Here is a 20769-nt window from a genome sequence, read left to right on the forward strand (position 1 = left end):
CCTGGTCATGCCTTAGCCCTGGGCACCAGACTTTGCCTCTGGGGCTGGGACTGTGCTTCTGGCACTGTTGCTCTGAGTTGTTTGTTACCATCTGAGAAGAGGAGCAACATAGGGCCTTCCTGACATGAAGGGAGTCCAGTCTCAGCTCTGCCGCTTATTTATGTATTTTAGGTACATTAATCCTCACAGAACCCCAGTTGGGAAATTAGTATTATTAACTTCCATTATAGGTGAGAAAGTTGAGGTATGGAAGAATTGAAAATCTCTTTCAGGACCAATCAGTAAGAGGCAGAGCCTCGATTTGAGCTAGACAGTCTGGCTCCAGAAATGAAACATTTAGTAAATACACTAAAACAAGCTACTCAACTTCATTGAGTCCCAGGGATTTTCTAGATCAGATGTTGAAGCTGTGCCTTATGTTGGGCTGTGATATTTGAACTCAAGAATGAGTTCAATTCCTGAGCATTTTAGCTACTCAAGGTGATTTTTAAATCTTTTTTCCAGTTATTCCAGGTATTTTGGCCAGTTATTTTGGTTCCTCCAGGGTAGCTTTCATCTCCCATTGTCAAAACTCTGAATCTCCGAGTTTCAATTAGATAAGTTGGATTAGGGTTAAAAATCACTAAATCTGGCTTCTTCTCTCAGGAGCACATTCTGAACCTGCACAGAGCAAGATGCTGAGTGGAGTCGGGGGCTTTGTGCTGGGCCTGCTCTTCCTTGGAGCCGGGTTGTTCCTCTACTTCAGGAATCAGAAAGGTGAGGAGCCTTTGGTAGCTGGCTCTCTCCATAGGCTTTTCTGGAGGAAGAAATATGGCTTTCCTGAGATTAGTTCCCAGTGTGTCAGTGGCCTGGTATTAAGCCTTTCCTTCCCCAGTTGACCTCAAATTTCCTGGAAATCTAGAAATCAACAGTCCATCATTACTGTGCCACAGCATGAGTGCTTGAGTCCTGCAGAGATAAGAGAAAGGTTGACGAGCATGGGGATCTTGGTTTGAAATTCTGGAGCAAATGAGGGAAGAGACACTAAGGCTAATGCAGTTATACTCTGTGTGTGTGTATGTGTGTGTATGTGCGTGCGTGCGTGTGTGTGTGTGCACGCGTGTGTGTGTGTGTATGTGTGTGTGTGTGAGATATGAAAGCTTCATGGGTCACACCGTCTCAGTTTCTGTGTGTGTGCGTGCGTGTGTGTGCGTGTGTGTGCGTGCGTGTGCGTGCATGTGTGTGTGTGAGAGATGAAAGCTTCATGGGTCACACCGTCTCAGTTTCTGCTCTCTTCTCTGCCCTGGCCGGTGTGGGTTGTAGTGTTTGAGAGATTTCAGGAGACAGATCTGGAGCTTGGAACATTGTTTTTGGGGAAAGACTTCCTTCCATATCTTTTAAGTATATATCTTTCCCTCTTTTTCCAGGACACTCTGGACTTCAGCCAACAGGTAATGACCTTTAATCCTCTTTTAGAGACAGATTTGGCTTCCCTAGAAAGATGGCAGAGATGACAAGACATGAGTCAAAAATAATGAGAAACACTTTGGATCCAAAGTTCTACTCATGTAGTTTATACTAGAGCTTCTTCTCTCCGCTTAGTAAAAGGTCTGTGCTCTAAAGTAACAGTGGCTCAGGGAAACTTAGAAGTATTTTTGTTTCTTCTTCTTGCTCTCTTATGAGGTCCTGAAAGAAGGGAGAAGAAGCTTTTTGGTAGAAGAGTGTTGAAAACAACACTGTCTTTTGTATTCTGCAGGCCCCTGAACTGAAGGTGATACTCAGAAAGAACCTTTAAACCTAGCTCGGAAGCATGAAAAGATTGCCTGCCTGGCCTCCTGTTCTTCCACGAAAGGAAAGCTTTCTCAGGACCGGGTCTGCTCCTGCTTCAATGACCTTGCAGAAAATGTCCTGCCTGGTGGCTTTCTCAGCCCTGCCCTTGGCTTGGAAGTCCCGGTATTGATGGCAATACCCCGTCTTCATTCTTTCCTGGTCCCCTTGGTACCCAGCCTTACTGCCTCCCATAAATCTGAAATTACCTTGTATGTAATGTTATTAAATTTTTCTGGAATAAACATGGAGTGAAAAATTATCTGCTTCAATAACTACAAGGACAAGAAATAGAATAAAAAGAAAAATGCAAGATGACATCCCAATACAATAATGGTTTTCTCTTATAAATGGTAACTCTGTGGGTTCACAGATCTATTAAATAGTTTGATTTAGTCATTCTACATTGTAAGCATACATCAAAACATTATGCTGTACACCACAAATACACTATGTAATTTTGACTTGTCAATATTAAAAAAAAAAAAAAATGTGGCCAAGCACAGTGGCTCATGCCTGTAATCCCAGCACTTTGGGAGGCCGAGGCGGGCAATCCCAGCTACTCAGGAGGCTGAGGTAGAAGAATTGCTTGAGCCTGGGAGGCAGAGGTTGCAGTGAGCTGAGATCGTGCCATTGCACTCCAGCCTGGGTGACAGAGCGAAACTCTCTCAAAAAGAAAGTCAGTTCTCCCCAATTTGATATCCAGGTTTAACATAATTTCTCTCTAAATTCAAAATCAAAGATCTTTACCCTAAAACACTGTGTATCTATAATTTAAAACCAGTGCATAGTTCTAATTGCATGGAGTTTGACAATATACTATTATAAGGGAGTTGTATAGATTTCCCAGAAGACAAGTGAACTGGGTAAGAAGATGGAAGGCTCTGTTATCGTATTCTGTCTGAAGAGCAAAAAGTAGATAAAGCTTATTTCAAAATAGAAATCATTTGAACACAATTTATCATGTGTCAGAGACAGCTATTATTTTAATATCTACCAAATTCAAAGTTTATTTTATTCATATTTTATTTTTAAATACATGTTACTTGTGCAAAGCAGCTTATCCTATAGAAACTGAATAAGCTGCTAGTCATGTCTGTTCTGTTTGATCCCACAGTTGCAACTTTACTCTTGCTTTATTCCCTGAGATGAAGATAAGATTTATCTCACTTTATGGGAAACTTGTGGTGTGAAATTATAAGGTGGAATTAAAATGTATGGAATGAACATTTCCATGAAAATGCTTTCTGCTACTAGTAACAGAAAATCCAATCTAATTAGCTTTTTCTTTAACTCATTATCTCACATAGCAGATGGATCTAAGACAGGGCATCTTCAGGGTTGCTCAAGGAAGCAGGCCAGTAGCATCACCAGCGATCCTCGAACTTCATAGCTCATCTCTTTACAGCACGTCAGCTTTCCTGAGATGGTAGGAGGACACCTGTAGCAGTTTTAGGTTTTGTATTCTCTCACAACAACTTCCAAAAGTAAGAAACAGACTATTTCTTCTTGTGTCTCTTTATAAGGAGCAATTAAACTTTTCCTACTCCCTCCCTCACACGTTGGAAGAAACATGGGATCACATGGGTTCAGACAAGCCAGGATCCAACCTTTGTGGAGTGGTCTTGACACATGGGAAGAAAACGAGCAAAATTGGGAGAAAAACGGTAGAATATAAAGTTCCACTGGTTGTGTCCCCTGCAAGGACATCAAGTTAACAACTACCTACACATGAAAAAAACAAAAACAAACAAAAAAAAAACCTTCATAAGAACCAAAAGTCAGATGAGCACTCATAGCACCTGGTTTTAACTTTGTGTCCCTGAAAGAGGCACTGAAGAGATAGGAAGAACAGTCCTGAATTGCCGATATGATAGAATACCAGGTAGAGATCTAAGGTTTTTGACTGTAGTGCCTGAATCCCAGATGGTACTTCCGGACACCCCTGCCATTTGGGAGACCTTGCTATCTTGAACAAAGGACAGAGGACTGGCTGGCTTTCCTAGCTGCTGATTGTACAGCCCCAGGGCCTTGAGTGAATATAGGCAGTAGCCAGGGAGTGGTTGCAGCAGGCCTTAGGCAAGATTTGGCTGACAGACAAAATAGCCAGTATAGAAAAGTACATAACTGACCTGATCGAGCTGAAAAGCACCCTATAAGATTTTCATAATGCAATAACAAGTATTAATAGTAGAGTAGACCAAGCTGAGGAAAGAACCTCAGAGGTTGAAGACTGGCTCTCTGAAATAAGATGATCAGACAAGAATAGAGAAAAAAAATGAAAAGAAATAAGCCTAACCTTCGAGAAATGTGGGATTATGTAGAGACAGAATCTACTACTCATTGGTATCCCTGAAAGAGATGGGAAGAATGGAACTAATGTGGGAAATATATTTCAGGATATCATCCATGAGAAGTTTCCCAACCTAGCTAGAGAGGCCAACATTCAAATTCAGGAAATACTGAGAATCCCAGTAAGATACTTTACAAGATCATCCCTAAGACACATAGTCATCAGATTCTTCAAAGTTGAAATGAAAGAAAAAAATGTTAAAGACAGCTAGAGAGAAAGGTCAGGTCACCTACAAAGGGTGGCCCATCAGACTAACAGTGGACCTTTCAGCAGAAACACTACAAGCCAGAAGAGGTTGGGGGCCAAAATTCAGCATCTTTAAATAAAAGAAATTCCAGGCTGGGCGTGGTGGCTCAAGCCTGTAATCCCAGCACTTAGGGGGGCCGAAGTGGGCAGATCATGAGGTCAAGAGATCGAGACCATCCTGGCCAATGTGGTGAAACCCTGTCTCTATTAAAAATACAAAAATTAGCTGGGTGTGGTGGTGCATGTCTGTAGTCCCAGCTACTCAGGAGGCTGAGGCAGGAGAATCTCTTGAACCCGGGAGGCGGAGGTTGCAGTGAGTTGAGATGGTACCACTGCACTCCAGTCTGGTTGACAGAGTGAGACTCCATCTCAGAAAAAAAAAAAAGAAAAAGAAAAAAGAAAAAAAAAGAAATTTCAACTCAGGATTTCATACCTAGCCAAACTAAACTTCCTAAGCAGAGGAGAAATAAGATCCTTTTCAGACACGTAAATGCCAAGGGAATTTATTACTACCAGACCTCCCTTACTAGAGCTTCTGAAGGAAGCACTGGTTATGGAAAGGAAAGACTGTTACCAACCACTACAAAACACACTGAAGTACACAGACCAGTGACACTATAAAGCAACCACATAATCAAGTCTGCAAAATAACCAACTAACATCAGAATGACAGGATCAAATTCACTCATATCAATACTAACCTTGAATGTAAGTGGATTAAATGTCCCCAATTAAAAGGCACAGAGTGGCAAGCTGGATAAAAATGTAAGATCCATTGGTATGCTGTCTTCAAAAGACCCATCTCACATGATGTAACACCCATAGACTGTAAATAAAGGGATGGATAAAAATCAGCCAAGCAAATGGAAAATGGAAAAAAAGACAGGGGTTGCAACCGTACTTTCAGACCAAAAAAAAAGACTTCAAACCAACAAATATAAAACAGACAAAGAATGTTGACGTGGGTGGATCACTTCAGGTCAGGAGTTCAAGACCAGCCTGGTGAACATGGTAAAATTCCATCTCCACAAAAAATACAAAAATTAGCTGGGTGTTGTGCTGTGTACCTGTAATCCCAGCTACTCAGGAAACTGAGACAAGAGAATCACTTGAACTCAGGAGGTGGAAGTTGCAGTGAGCCAAGATTGCACCACTGCACTCCAGATTGGGTGTCAGAATGAGACTCCATTTCAAAAAAAAGGGAAGGCATTACGTAATGGCCAAGTGTTCAATTCATCAAGAAGATGTAACTATCCTAAATATATATTCACGTATATTAGTCCATTATCATGCTGCTGATAAAGACATACTTGAGACTGGGCAGTTTACAAGAGAAAGAGGTTTAATGGACTTGCAGTTCCGTGTGGCTGGGGAGGCCTCACAATCATGGTGGTAGAAGGTGAAAAGCACATCTCACATGGTAGCAGACAAGAGAAGAGGATTTGTGCAGGAAAACTCCCCTTCATAAAACCATCAAATCTCATGAGACTTATTCACTATCACAAGAATAGCACAGGAAAGACCTACCCCATGATTTAATTACCTCCCACTAGGTCCCTCCCACAACACATGGGTACTATAGGAGCTACAATTCAAGGTGAGATTTGGGTGGGGACACAGCCAAACCATTTCGTTCCACCCCTGGCCCCTCCCAAATCTCATGTCCTCACATTTCAAAACCAATCATGCTTTCCCAAGAGTCCCCCAAAGTCTTATTTCAACATTAACTCGAAGTCAAGTCCCTTCTGCCTATGAGCCTGTAAAATCAAAAGCAAGTTAGTTACTTCTTAGATAACTAACTTGGATAAATATACCCATTCCAAATGGGAGAAATTGGCCAAAATGAAGGGGCTTAAAGGCCCCATGCAACTCTGAAATCCAGCAGAGCACTCAAATCTTAAACTCCAAAAAAAGATCTCCTTTGACTCCATATATCATATCCAGGTCACACTGAAGCAAGAGGTGAGTTTCCCTGGTCTTGGGCAGCTCCACCTCTGTGGCTTTGCAGGATATAGCCTTCCTCCTGGCTGCTTTCATGGGCTGGCATGCAGTGTTTGCAGCTTTTCCAGTGCATGATGTAAGCTGTCAGTGGATCCATCATTCTGAGGTCTGAAGGATGGTGTTCCTCTTCTCAAAAACTCCACTAGGCATTGCCCCAGTGGGAACTCTGTGTGAGGGTGCCAGTTCCACATTTCCTTTTCCTTTCTGCACTGCCCTAGCAGAGGTTCTCCATGAGTGCCCTTCCCAGGCAGCAAACTTCTGCCTGGACATCCAGGTGTTTCCATACATCTTCTGAAATCTAGGTGGAGGTTCCCAAACCTCAATTCTTGACTTCTTTGTACCTGCAGGCTCAGCACCACATGGAAGCTGCCAAGGCTTAGGGCTTGCATCCTCTGAAGCTGTGGCCTGAGCTCTATGTTGGCCCCTTTTAGTCACAGCTGGAGTGGCTGACCCACAGAGCACCAAGTCCAAAGACTGCATACAGCACGGGGACACTGGGCCCAGCCGAAGAAACCATTTTTTTCCTCCTTGGCCTCCAGACCTGGCAGGGCTGCCATCAAGACCTCTGACATGCCTTGGAGACATTTTCCTTATTGTCTCGATGATTAACATTCAGCTCCTCGTTACCCAGGCAAATTTCTGCAGCCAGCTTGAATTTATCCTCAGAAAATTGGATTTTCTTTTCTATCGCATTGTCAGGCTGCAAATTTTCCAAACACATATGCTCTGCTTCCCTTATAAAACTGAATGGCTTTAACGGCACCCAAGTAACCTCTTGAATGCTTTGCGTCTTAGAAATATCTTCTGCTAGATACCCTAAATCATCTCTCTCAAGTTAAAAGTTCCACAAATCTCTAGTACAGGGGCAAAATGCCACCAGTCTCTTTGCTAAAACATAATGAGTCACCTTTGCTCCAGTTCCCAACAAGTTTCTCATTTCCATCTGAGACCACCTTAGCCTGGACTTTATTGTCCACATCACCATCAGCATTTTGGGCAAAGGCATTCAACAAGTCTCGAGGGAGTTCCAAACTTTCCCACATTTTCCTATCTTCTTCTGAGCCCTCCAAACTGTTCCAACCTCTGCCTGTTATCCAGTTCCAAAGTCACTTCCACATTTTCAGGTATCTTTTTAACAGCGCTCCACTCTAGTGGTACCAGTTTACTGTATTAGTCTGTTATCATGCTGCTGACAAAGATATACCTGAGACTGGGCAATTTACAAAAGAAAGTGATTTAAAGGACTGACAATTCCACATGGCTAGAGAGGCCTCACAATCATGATGGAAGGTGAAAGGCACATTTCACATGGTGGCAGACAAGACAAGAGAACTTGTGCAGGGAAACTCCCCTTTATAAAACTATCAGATTTCATGAGACTTATTCACTATCACGAGAATAGCATGGGAAAGACCCACCCCCATGATTCAATTACCTCCCACCGGGTGCCTCCTGTGGCATGTGAGAATTGTGGGAGCTACAATTCAAGGTGAGATTTGGATGAGAACACAGCCAAACCATATCAACACCCAACACAGGAACACCCAGATTCATAAAGTAAGTTCTTAGGAACCTTCAGAGAGACTTAGACTCCCACACAATAATACTTGGAGATATTAACAACCCACTGATAATATTAGACAGATCATCGAGACAAAAAATTAACAAAGATATTCAAGACTTGAACTCAGCACTAAATCAAATGGACCTGATAGACATCAATAGAATGATCCACACCAAAACAACAGAATATACATTCTTCTCATCACCACATGGCACATATTCTAAAATTGATCACATGATTGGAAGTAAAATACTACTCAGCAAATGCACAAGAATTGAAATCATAACAAATAATCTTTCAGACAACAGTGCAATCAAATTAGAAATTAAGACTAAGAAATTCATTCAAAACCATACAATTACATGGAAGTTGAACAGCCTGCTCCTGAATGATTTTTGCATAAATAATGGAATTAAGAAAGAAATTGAGAAGTTCTTTAAAACTGATGAGAACAATGATACAACATACCAGAATCTCTAGGACACAGCTAAGGCGGTGTTAAGAAGGAAATTTATAGCATCAAATGCCCACATGAAAAAGTTAGAAAGACCTTAATTTAACAATCTAACATCACAACTAAAAGAACTAGTCAACCAGGTACAAACCAATCTCAAGGCTAGCAGAAGGCAAGAAATAACCAAAATCAGAGCTGAACTAAAGGAGATTGAGACAGAAAAAAACAAAAACGCTCAAAAGATCAATGAATCCAGGAATTGGTTTCTTGAAAAAAATTAATTAAAAAAATAGACCTCTAGTTAGACTAATAAAGAAGAAAAGACTGAAGATTCAAATAATCACACTCAGAAATGACAATGGTGATATTACCACTGATCCCACAGAAACACAAATAACCATCAGAGAACATTAACAATACCTCTATACACATAAACTAGGAAACCTAGAAGAAATTGATAAATTTCTGGACATATACACCCTCCCAAGACTGAACCAGGAAGAAATTGAATCCCTGAACAGGCTAATAATGAGCTCAGAAATTAAATCAGTAATAAGTAGACTACCAACCAAAAAAAACCCTAGGAATAGAATAATTCACAGCTGAATTCTGCCTGATGTACAAAGAAGAGCCAGTACTATTCCTGTTATAATTATTCCAAAAAATTGAGGAAGAGGGATACCTCTCTAACTTATTCTATGAGGCCAGCATCATCCTGATACCATAACATGGTGGAGACACACACAAAAAGAAAGCTTCAGGCAAATATTATTGATGAATATTGATGCAAAAATCCTCCACAAAATACTGGCAAACTGAATCTAGCAGTACATTCAAAAGCTAATCTACAATGATCAAGTATGCTTTATCCCAGCGATGCAAGGTTAGTTCAACATATGCAAATCAATAAATTTGATACATTACATAAACAGTACTAAAGACAGAAGCCACATGATTAGCTCAATAGATACAAGAATGACTTTTGATAAAACTCAATATCCCTTCGTGTTACAAACTCTTAATAAACTGAGTATTAAGTGAACATAACTTAAAATAATAAGAGCCTTCTGTGACAACCCCACAGCTAATACAGAACTAAATAGGAAAAAACTGGAAGCATTCCCCTTGAAAACCAGTGCAAGACAAGGATACCCTCTCTCACTTCTCCTGTCTAACATAATATTGGAAGCCTAGGCCAGGGCAATCACGCAAGAAAAATAATTAAAGCGCATCCAAACAGGAAGAGAGGAAGTTGAACTATGCCTATTTCAGATGGCATGATCCTATATCAAGAAAACCCCATAGTTTCAACCCAAAAGCTCTTTAAGCTAATGAACAACTTCAGCAAAGTCTTGGCATACAAAATTAATGTGGAAAAATTACTAACATTCCTATACACCAACAACAGTCAAGCTGAGAGCCAAATCAGGAACATAATCCCATTCACGATTGCCGCACACACACAAAATACCTAGGAATAGAGCTAACCAGGGAGGAGAAAGATCTCCACAAGGAAAACTACAAACCATTGCTCAAAGAAATCAGGGATGACACAAATAAATGGTAAAATATATATATACATATGTATATATCATGTTCATGGAAAAGGAAGAATCAATATTGGCTGGGCGCAGTGGCTCATGCCTGTAATCCCAGCACTTCAGGAGACTGAGGCAGGTGAATCAACTGAGGTCAGGTATTTGAGACCAGCCTGGCCAACATGGTGAAACCTCATCTCTAGTAAAAATACAAAAAAATTATCCAGGCGTGGTGGTGGGAGCCTATAATCCCAGCTACTAGGGAGGCTGAGGCAGGAGAATTGCCTGAACCCAGGAGGCAGAGGTTGTATTGAGCCGAAATCGTGCCATTGCACTCCAGTCTGGGTGACAGAGCCAGACTCTATCTCAAAAAAAACAAAAAAGGAAAAATCAATATGATGAAAGTGACCATACTCCCACAAAGCAATTAGAAAATAGTTTATCAGTTTCTTTTTCTTTCTTTCTTTCTCTTTCTTTCTTCTTTCTTTCTTCCTTTATCTCTTTCTTCCTTTTCTTTCTCCTTCCTTCCTTCCTTCTTTCCTTCCTTCCTTTCTCCCTCCCTCCCTTCCTCCCTTCCCTCCCTCCTTCCCTTCTTTCTTCCTTTTCTTTCTGTTTCCCCTTCCTTCCTCCCATCTTTCCTTTCTTCCTTCCTCCCTCCCTCCTTTTTTCCTTCCTTTCTTCTTTCCTTTCTTTTTTCCTCCCTCCCTTCCTCCCTCCCTCCCTTCTTTTTTCTTTATTCTTCTTCCTCCCTTCCTCCCTCCCTCCCTCCCTCCCTTCCTTCCTTTTGGAGACAGGATCTCTCTCTGTCAGACAGGCTAAAGTGCAGTGGCTTACTGCACCCTCAAATTCCTGGGCTCAAGCAATCCTCTCACCTTAGCCTCCCAAATAGCTGTGACTATAGGGGCATGCCACCACATCCACCTGATAAAAAACAAAAACCAAACCAAAACAAAACATTTGGCCGGTCACGGTGGCTCATGCCTGTAATCTCAGCACTTTGGGAGGCCAAGGCAAGCGGATCACAAGGTCATGAGATCAAGACCATGCTGGCCAACATAGTGAAACCCTGTCTCTACTAAAACTATCAAAATTAGCTGGGCGTGGTGGTGTGCACCTGTAATCCCAGCTACTCAGGAGGCTGAGGCGGGAGAATTGCTTGAACCTGGGAGGCAGAGGTTGCAGTGAGCCAAGATCATGCCACTACACTTCAGCCTGGCGACAGACTGAGATTCTGTCTCAAAAAAAAAAAAAAAAAGTAGACACTGGGGTCTTGCTGTGTTGTCAAGCTGGTCTCAAATTCCTGGCCTCAATTTGTCCTTCCTCCTTGGCCTCCCGAAGTGCTGGGATTACAGGTATAAGCCATCATACTTGGCTAAGTTTGGCAGTTTCTTGAAAAACTAAACGTATATTTCCATATGACCCATGAATTATATCCCAGACATTTATACCAGAGAAATGAAAACTCATGAACTCATGCTCATAGAAAAACCTTACACACATGTTCAAAACAGCTTTATTTGTAATGGCCCCAGACTAGAAACAGCAAAAGTGTCCTTCAATAGGCAAATAGTTAAGCAAACTATGCTGCATTTAGACCATGGAATACTACTTAGCAATTAAAAAACCAGATTGTCAATATATGCAGCAGCTTGGATGGATCTCAAGGGTATTATGCCAAGTGAAAAACACCAGTCACATACTGCATGATTCCATTTAACTAGTATTTTCAAAATGACAGTATTCTGGAAATTAATAGAGAAGAAATTAGTGGTTTTAAGTTGTTAAGGTGATTGTGTGTGGGAATTTGGCTAGAAAGGGAAACATGACGAAGATCTCTGTGATACAGAATAGCTCTGTGCTTGATTGTGGTGGTGGTGACATGAATCTACAAATGTGATAATACATATGCATAAAACTATACACACATTGTATTAAAGTATTATCTTGGTTTTCCTACTGTGCTATAGTTACTTAAAATATAAACATTTGGAGAAACTGGGTGAAGGCGCATGCAGAATGTCTCTGTACTGTCTTTGCAATTTCCCATAATCTACAATTATTCTAAAATAAAAAAATATTAAAATGGTTTTCTTGCTGAAATCCCAAACCCCAGAATACCAAATGTTGGCAAGGATATAGATAGAACAACAGGGACTCTCGTTCATTGCTCGTAGGAATGCAAAATGATACAACCATTTTGGAAGATATTCTAGTCGTTTCTTTTTTTTTTTTTTTTTTTTTTTTTTTTTTTTTTTTTTTTGAGACGGAGTCTCGCTCTGTCGCCCAGGCTGGAGTGCAGTAGCCGGATCTCAGCTCACTGCAAGCTCCGCCTCCCAGGTGCCCGCCATTCTCCTGCCTCAGCCTCTCGAGTAGCTGGGACTACAGGCGCCCGCCACCTCACCTGGCTAAGTTTTTGTATTTTTAGTAGAGACAGAGTTTCACCGTGTTAGCCAGGATGGTCTCGATCTCCTGATCTCGTGATCCTCCCACCTCGGCCTCCCAGAGTGCTGGGATTGCAGGCGTGATTACACCCTGCCCGGCCAAAAATGGTTTTCTTACATGGTAGTATATCGGTTTACTTTTTGCTTTCTTAATCCGTGCTTGTCTAAGTTTTGGTGTATTCTCTGTGCTAAGCTGTTTATTTTATAATAAAGTTTGTAGTCATGTAAGAAAGACACTCGTACCTATTCTACCTTCAATAGTCTCAAGATTCTGCTTTCATTCTCTGAACCAACAGAAGAGAAACTTCTTTTCTTTTTTTTTCTTTTTTGAGACGGAGTCTCAGTCTGTTGCCGGGCAGAAGCGCAGTGGTGCAATCTCAGCTTACTGCAACCTCTGCCTCCCGGATTCAAGAGATTCTCCTGCCTCAACCTCCTGAGTAGCTGGGATTACAGGCGCCTATCACCACGCCCGGCTAATTTTTGTAGTTTTAGTAGAGATGGGGTTTCACCATGTTGACCAGGATGGTCTTGATCTCTTGACCTCGTGATCCACCTGCCTCAGCCTTCCAAAATGCTGGAATTACAGGCGTGAGCCACTGGGCCCAGCCGAAAAACTTCTTATTTATTAGTAAATCTTAGAAGGTCATGATGCTTTGGTTTATCCTTGTTTTGTTTAGTTTATCTTAGATTTTTATCACCAGGCTGTAGACATTTTGAGAAAAACAACAGAACGTATAATTTTTTGCAATATTTTATTATCACTAAGCATGTATCTAATTACTTTACTTGTGTTTTCATTTTAATTCTGATATTAATTAATGTAGTAAAAATTAACACCAGTATTTTCATGAGTAATGTGAGGCTAAGTAAGATACCAGTGAAAACATAGCTAGTAAATGATACAGCCAAGATGAAACCCAGGCCTAGCTCATTTCAACAGCGTTTATTTGCAATCTACCACACTTTCATAAATAGTTTATCTTTATGATTTATGGCAGGTTCTGGAAACCATTTTGGAAATAAGTATCAAGTCATAGCTTTATAGACAAATGAGCAATAGTTCATTGTGTTTCAAATATTCTTTCCTCTCATCTTAATGTCATATTTTCTCCCCAACCCCAAATTTCACTCAGCTTTTTCACTCAAAGACACATCTTCAAATATAAGACGGTTTCAAGAATCAGTCAGACTACTCTCCCAGTAATAAAATAGGCATCTGAAACTATGTCTAACAGAATGGGTAAGGCCAATCTTCAGTGTACATTCTCTTTGCTCATTAAGTCTGGAATGAACAACATTGATGTGTAAAATCCTGTAATGTTTGTGGATCCTCCTCTCTTCCTTCTCCCCACTCTAACCCCATCTGCTTCCCTCCATCCAATGCATTCTGAAACCTTGGAGTTTCAGATTCACTCTATTGAAGATACAGTTAGGTCATTGCTCAGTAGAGCTCTCCCAACAAACCAATCCTACTTCAGGTTTTCCTGAAGGACTAGACCACAACAAGAGGGTTGCCTGCAGATGCACAAAATGAGGCTAAGCCCAAATGAACTGATGAACATGTCTGATGAATTTCAGAATTTATAAGATAAATTCAACATTCAGATATTTTACCAGGAAAGGATCACATATATTTCCCAATATATTTCCCAGCACCGACTCCCCACTCCCCACCGCCACCCAAAGAACTGGCTTAAACACCAAAAATTCCACCCAAGATCATCAAAATATTTTATTGTGTTCAGAAAAAATCACAGTTTGAGGAAACCTTAAACAAAAAGTACACAAGAGATGTCCCCGTGGGATGTTCAGAAAGTTCCATAGCCAAGACAGTCTCCAGTGTGTTTTATTCCAGAGGCGTTGCATGGTGATAATAAAATGTGAGAAATAGAGGAAAATAGATAGAGGAAAAGGCAATAGAGAGGGAAGCCAGCTAGATGTTAGAGTATGGAGCAATCGAGGAGGCATAACCACACTTGGGGTGGCTATAGGGCTGGAAAATGCTGAAGATCACTGCCTTCACTGAGGTCAAGGACTGGAATATTGCCAGCTTTGTGAAGTCATTAAAGCAGAAGTTTCTTCAGTGATCTTCTCTCTAAGAAACACCATCACCTATAGCAAGACACACATAGTTACTAAGGAGTTTAAGATGAGTTCTGAGCTCTTTGCTTCAGATTCCTTCCTCTTCTCTCTTAATCCTTTGACTTTGCAAAAGTCTTTTAATGTTCATCTAACCTTTCCAACATGAATTAACTGTATACCCTACTCTCCATCTGAACATAATAAGCAACCACGCTTTACCATTTTTTAGAGTTTTGATACTACATTTGAGACTAAAGGAGCAAAAGCAGGCATTGGCCTCTAAGAGATTCCCATTTCATACAATGGATCTACCCTAAACCCAAAGGAGCCAGGATCTGGAAATGCTTCTGAACTGATGACCTGTCCCATGAAATACAAGCTAGGATGTGCCTAAATCTTGAGGCTTATTTTTCTAGATCCCTAGACTCAGTATTCTAATGTGAAACAATGGTTTTAGGTTCTGGAGATGATTTCTAAGACCGGAGCCATGACTGAAGTGCCCATCTATGGAAAGGGATGACAGATCCTGAAGCTTTGGGATACCAGATGATACCAGTGTCTGATTCGTTCTAGCAAAGAGAAATCAATAGCCACATCTGTTCCTACCTTGTCTCTTAAATGCATTACATTTCCTTTCCCCACCCTGTTTTCCTCCCTCAGATACCTCCATATATGTCTTCCCCTGGCCACACCTAACCCACCTGCATAGGTCTCACAGAGGCCCCCTGCGTTCTGCAGCATTGCTTTTGCGCACACCCTTGATGATGAAGACGGTCCCAACGATGATGCCCACCAGACCCACAATCAGGCCCAGGGCACACACCACGTTCTCTGTAGTCTCTGGGAGAGGGCTTGGTGCATCAAACTCTGGGGGGAAATAAGGCAGAGTACATGGTAATGAGTGTGGGAAGAAGTAACACTCAGAATCAAATGTAGGGTACTTAATAAAGAGAAAAGTTATTCATAGGTTAAAGAAGAGGAAGACAGAATGATGTGTTGAGAGAATTACAGATTAAAAAGAGGAGGAAGCTGGGTAGTAGTAGAAGACAGTTATATTAATTGTAGCAGGTATTATGAAACAGTTAGAACACCGAGTTTCACACAAGCATCATAGGAGGAAACTTTGAAATAAAGGAGATTGAGTGATGGTCCATACCCCAGTGCTTGAGAAGAGGTGCATCCAAGCCCCAGTGCTCCACCTTGCAGTCATAAATGTCCTCAGTTGAGGGCAGGAAGGGGAGATAGTGGAACTTGCGGAAAAGGTGGTCTTCCCTGGGCAGGAAGACTGTCTCTGACACTCCTGTGGTGACAGGTTTTCCATTTTTAAGCCATGTAACTTTGACCACTGGTGGAGAGAACTTGTCGATGAAACAGATGAGGACGTTGGGCTCTCCCAGTTCCACAGGGCTGTTTGTGAGCACAGTTACCTCTGGAGGTACTGGGGGACACATGACAGACATGACAGAAATCAGCCATTACTGCTTAGGCTCACCCCTCTCCCTCCCATGCTGAATTGTGGTACAAACCTATCTGAAAACCCTGAAGCTGGAAAAGTAGTTGAAATTGTGCCCTGAGAAATCTATGTCACATCCTCAGATAACAATCTCTGACTGCCCCTCCTCCCCAAGAAATTGAGCCAATATTGAGGTATAAGATATCCAAGGACTTCCCTTCTGGCTCCCTCAGCATGAACTCAGGGCAATGACTCCATAGGAGACCATGGATGACAGAGACAAGACTTGAGCACATCAAGATAGGAACAAACCCATAAAGTTCTCAGACCTCTGGCATGAGAATTTGGGACCTGTTGATGGCAAGGTTAGGCCCCTTAGAGGGAAAATCAGTTACAATAATCTAACACAAAGAGCTGAAGCATCTGCTTTCAAACTATGGATTCCCATGTCCAGGAGTGCAGCAGAGAGGGAGGTACCATTGGTGATTGGAGTATTGTTGGAGCGCTTTGTCATGATTTCCAGGTTGGCTTTGTCCACAGCTATGTTCGCCAGTGCACCTTGAGCCTCAAAGCTGGCAAATCGTCCAAATTCTTCAAGCCGCCAGACCGTCTCCTTCTTTGCCATATCCACGTGGAAAAGCTCATCACCATCAAAGTCAAACATATACTCGCCTGATTGGTCAGGGTTCAGATAGAACTCGGCCTGGATGATCACATGATCTTCTGAAAGGCAAGAAAGGGAAAAAGAGAGTTGGGTGGGGGGAATCAGGAGAGGGAAATGAATAACCCACACACATGTAGGCGGGAAGTGGTGGAGAGAGATTGGGCTAAGAGGAATGAAAGAATGATGGCGAGTAGGGATGAGTGACAAGACAAGGTCTGGGTGAAGGGCAAGTTGCTGAACAAAGCTGGGAGGGGAGAAATAGGGACTGGTTATAAGGATTGAAGGAGATGAGGGCTAAAGAACTCAGAGTCTTGTGAAGCTGTTGTTTGGCTACATGTTACTAGCTGAGAAGTTATTTTCTTTTCAGAAATCCAGCAGTCCCTAAAGAGAAATGTTCTCTCACTCTCTTTACCCAGGCATTAAATACACTTAGGCCAGAATTCCAGAGCAGCTCTTTCTCAGAACATTGTACTCTAAGAAGAGAGACATGTTGTTTGAAAGGTTGTGTTTTAAACTCTGGAATCAAATAAAATCTTGAATTCTTATTCAGCAACTTACCTAGTTATCCTGAGCAGATTTTTCTACCTATTCATGTGTAGTTTTCCTATTATGTAGCCCTGCTATGGTTTTGATCCTGTCAGGGGTTTGTTTTTAAGATTAAATGAGATAAGGTGAGTAATTTCTTAATATATCAACAAGCCTGTAACAAGTACTATTTACATTTTAGGGTCAGAAGCTTCTTTTTATGTAAGGGCCAAATCTATGGAAAACGTAACTGGAAACTGAAGCACTCCAAAAATTAAGACGGAGACCTTGTAGTGTCGTAGAGCCTCTGCTTCCCTGCATCCAAACCCACACGGTGGTTACCTCTATGCAAAGGTTCACATTTGGATTGACCTTGGCAATTCCACCTTTTATCTTAATGCTTCTTAAATTGGGACTGTTATTATGAAACATGTTCTATTATGATTGACACTGAGAATAACCAACATGGGTTATATGGGAATAATGAACATGAAAAAGGAAAGCTACAATTGGAGAGTATGCTGCCTCTGTGGAGTATGTAGATCAGTGGGAGATTTTTTCTCTCCTTAGTCTTCAAAGATAAGGTGAGAGATTTTGGTTTGTTTTGGTTAGGTTTGTTTGAGATGGAGTCTCACTCTGTCGCCAGGCTGGAGTGCAATGGCATGATCTCAGCTCACTGCAACCTCCACCTCCCGGGTTCAAGTGATCCTCCTGCCTCAGCCTCCCGAGTATCTGGGACTACAGGCGTGAGCCACCACACCCAGCTAATTTTTTGTATTTTTAGTAGAGACGGGGTTTCACCATGCTGGCCCAGATGGTCTCAATCTCTTGACCTCATGATCCACCTGCCTCAGCCTCCCAAAGTGCTGGGATTATAGGTGTGAGCCACCCTGCCTGGCCAAGGTGAGAGATTTTAATGTTTGACTATGTATTGATAAACCTAGGAATTCATTTACCATTTGCATCTATGCAAACACACACAAATATACTAACTGCCTCTTCACAAACCAAGGGAAGAGCCTCTATCTTTCCAGGTAAGTATCCCTATGTATGGCTCTTTTTGGGCAATAGAAATCTACAATTGCCACTATTGGTATGGGAGCTGGGTTATTACTTTGCTTATTTCAGGTCTACCTGACACCTTCTGTGGGCATCACTCTAGGTGAAGAATACTTTTCTACAGTACATCTTTACAACAGCACAAATGTTGCTCTGGAGATGAGAGAAAATAATATCAGATTCCCCACTTCCTTACATATTTTTCTACTCTGTTGGAAATATTACTAAGTTAACATGATATAAGATCTACTGTACCACGGAGATGGGAAGGCAGGGGATGGCTATCACTGTCCCATGGGGCAACTCATATCAGCATGCCTTCCCTGCCCTTTTCCTGGGGTAAATTGTTGCTTTTTGATGGCTTCCTTCTAGTAATCTTCAACATGATATATGTGCTCAATATATACCGACAGGATTTACACTCCAAAAAATAGCTACTGTATCATGTATTCAGATAAGAACAGGGTTAATAACTTCTTTTTTTTCATTTAATTCTAGCAAAATTATGTGCAGTTTTTAGTTTTTAATTTTACTAATTTTCCAGAAAGAATAATTAAAACCTAGAGATAAAACTTGTTAATGCTTGCCAGAAAATATTCTTCTTCCCACCCCCAATTTGGCTTGTAGCAGGACCGTGCTGTTCATCAATACACAACTCAGTTTCGTTCCTGTAAATCAACTTTGATTTACTTCAATTTGTAAGTTGACTTACTTCAATTTGTGTTGAGGGAAGAACTCCACCAAACCACAATTTGTTATACTTTCTGTCTAGATCACATAATACCTGTTACGCTTTTCTTTCACTCCACAGATTACCTTGCAAATGTCCATAGGTCATTTCTCCAATGCTTCATAGTCTATTCTCCCAGATTTTATTCCCTCAGCACCTACCTTTGATAGCCCATGATTCTTGAGCGCTCATCAGCACAGCTGTGATGAAAAATCCTAGCACGGGGACTCCACTTGCGGCCATTTTCTTCTTGGGGGCTCTGTTGGGAGTCAGTAGAGCTCAGGAGTGAGGCAGAACAGACAAGAATAAAAGAAAAGAGAATGTGAGGTGTGATAGAGTCTGATCATTAAAATGCAAATCAATTACTCATTGGCCAATCAGAAAAATATTTTGAGATGACACATCTGTTGCTAGGGGAACGGTTCTTGCAAAGGGTCCAGGACATAAGATACTCAGTTTATTGGATGAAGAAGTAAAGTTCTTAATCAAACAAACAGGACAACAACAACAACAACAAATCAAGTATTTAAGAATGTTGGTCAATCACGGACAGACTCTTTAATCTCAATCTGAGTTCTAGACAGGGATATACCTGAAGAAAGTTAGTGAGAATAGAATCAATGGAAACACCTAAAGTGAGAGCTAAATACAGATCATACGTCTGTGCCATGACAGCTGGAGAGTTTGCGTAAGGGACAATATTAATTACCCAAATAGAAAGTAAATTGTCAGGCCATGGAGAATGTCTGAATTTTGGCAGTATTGAAGACATAGCTTCACTAAAGAAGCTCTTTCATGCTTCTTGGAGTTCTAGACTTCAAGATGACCAACTCAGGCCAAGAGCTTGGGATGGCTGGCATTGTGCCTTATTTAGAGAAAATCAGAGGAGAAACTCTGAGGTTCAACACTCTCTACACTGGAGAAGGGTGGAAGGTTATATTTTGAAACACAAGTAGTAGTTAGTGGAAATAGTGGGCTATAAAGGAGCTACCTTCTTCTCATCTTCTCATCTCTACCATCTTAAATACGACAAGAGATTGGAATTGACTAATGGACATACCTCATTTGAGAATTCAGGCCAATGAATATGAGAGAGTATAGTGGGCAAAGCCTATTCTTTTTTTTTTTTTTTTTTTTTTTTTTTTGACAGAATCTTGCTCATTTGCCAAGGCTGGAGTCAGTGGCGTGATCTCAGCTCATTGCAATCTCCACCTCCCGGGTTCAAGCGGTTCTCCTGCCTCAGGCTCCCGAGTAGCTGGGATTACAGGTGCCCACCACCACGCCCAGCTAATTTTTGTATTTTTAGTAGAGATGGGATTTCACCATGTTGGTCAGGCTGGTCTCAAACTCCTGACCTTGTGATTTGCCTGCCTTGGGCTCGCAAAGTGCTGGGATTACAGGCATGAGCCACTGCACCTGGCCAGCAAAGCCTATTCTATTGGGAATGTTAGAGATAATAACCCACAGGAGGGCTTTAATATTCCTTCCTTCATGTCATATGATTATGAAAGTTTTTCTCTTGTCATATGATTATTAAAGATCTGCTCTAAAGAATATATTTTGATGTTCAGCATAGACAGTCCTGAAAATTAAGAGACATCGACTCTCATGTTTCCGAAAATACAGTGTTATGAAAAGGAAAATGTTAAGTTCTTTCCATAGAAAGGACTGGAATACAAATACTTCCATGAAGAGTGACCTGGCAGTGAGGGAGCCTATCGGATGGTGAGTCCACTGTTCAACATCAGTCATGACACATCTGCTTAGGGTGGATTTACCACACTGTTGTGCTGAGGTCTTATCCTGCCATGCAGCCGTTCTCACAAGTTATGAACACAAATATTCTATACATT

General features: G+C 41.4%; 1 protein-coding gene and 1 long non-coding RNA gene across 3 annotated transcripts; one reads left to right on the plus strand and one right to left on the minus strand.

The window, feature by feature from the left end:
* Positions 1-270: 270 nt before the first annotated feature.
* LOC139363434 (uncharacterized) lies at positions 271-2068 on the plus strand. The gene is made up of 3 exons (XR_011623824.1): positions 271-756; positions 1407-1430; positions 1736-2068. It is a non-coding gene; the product is annotated as an uncharacterized lncRNA (long non-coding RNA).
* Positions 2069-14110: 12042 nt separating this feature from the next.
* LOC105467357 (mamu class II histocompatibility antigen, DR alpha chain) lies at positions 14111-19226 on the minus strand. Of its 2 annotated transcripts, XM_011716898.2 has the most exons (5): positions 19078-19226; positions 16416-16661; positions 15642-15923; positions 15187-15352; positions 14111-14515 (listed from the first exon to the last, which is right to left on the minus strand). In XM_011716898.2, exons 1-4 carry the CDS (start codon positions 19157-19159, stop codon positions 15198-15200), a joined length of 765 nt encoding a protein of 254 aa, XP_011715200.2. In that variant the 5' UTR covers positions 19160-19226; the 3' UTR covers positions 14111-14515; positions 15187-15197.
* Positions 19227-20769: the final 1543 nt, after the last annotated feature.

This window comes from Macaca nemestrina, chromosome 5, assembly GCF_043159975.1.
Source record: "Macaca nemestrina isolate mMacNem1 chromosome 5, mMacNem.hap1, whole genome shotgun sequence".
NCBI lineage: Eukaryota > Metazoa > Chordata > Mammalia > Primates > Cercopithecidae > Macaca > Macaca nemestrina.

What these genes read in the sequence shown, in the direction of transcription:
- LOC105467357 (XM_011716898.2), bottom strand. Translation starts at nt 19,159, where the DNA reads ATGGCCGCAAGTGGAGTCCCCGTGCTAGGATTTTTCATCACAGCTGTG. An exon ending in AGAATCATGGGCTATCAAAG is followed by an intron (nt 16,662 to 19,077) that starts GTAGGTGCTGAG and finishes CTTGCCTTTCAG; the next exon opens with AAGATCATGTGATCATCCAG. An exon ending in ACCTCTTCTCAAGCACTGGG is followed by an intron (nt 15,353 to 15,641) that starts GTATGGACCATC and finishes ATTTCCCCCCAG; the next exon opens with AGTTTGATGCACCAAGCCCT.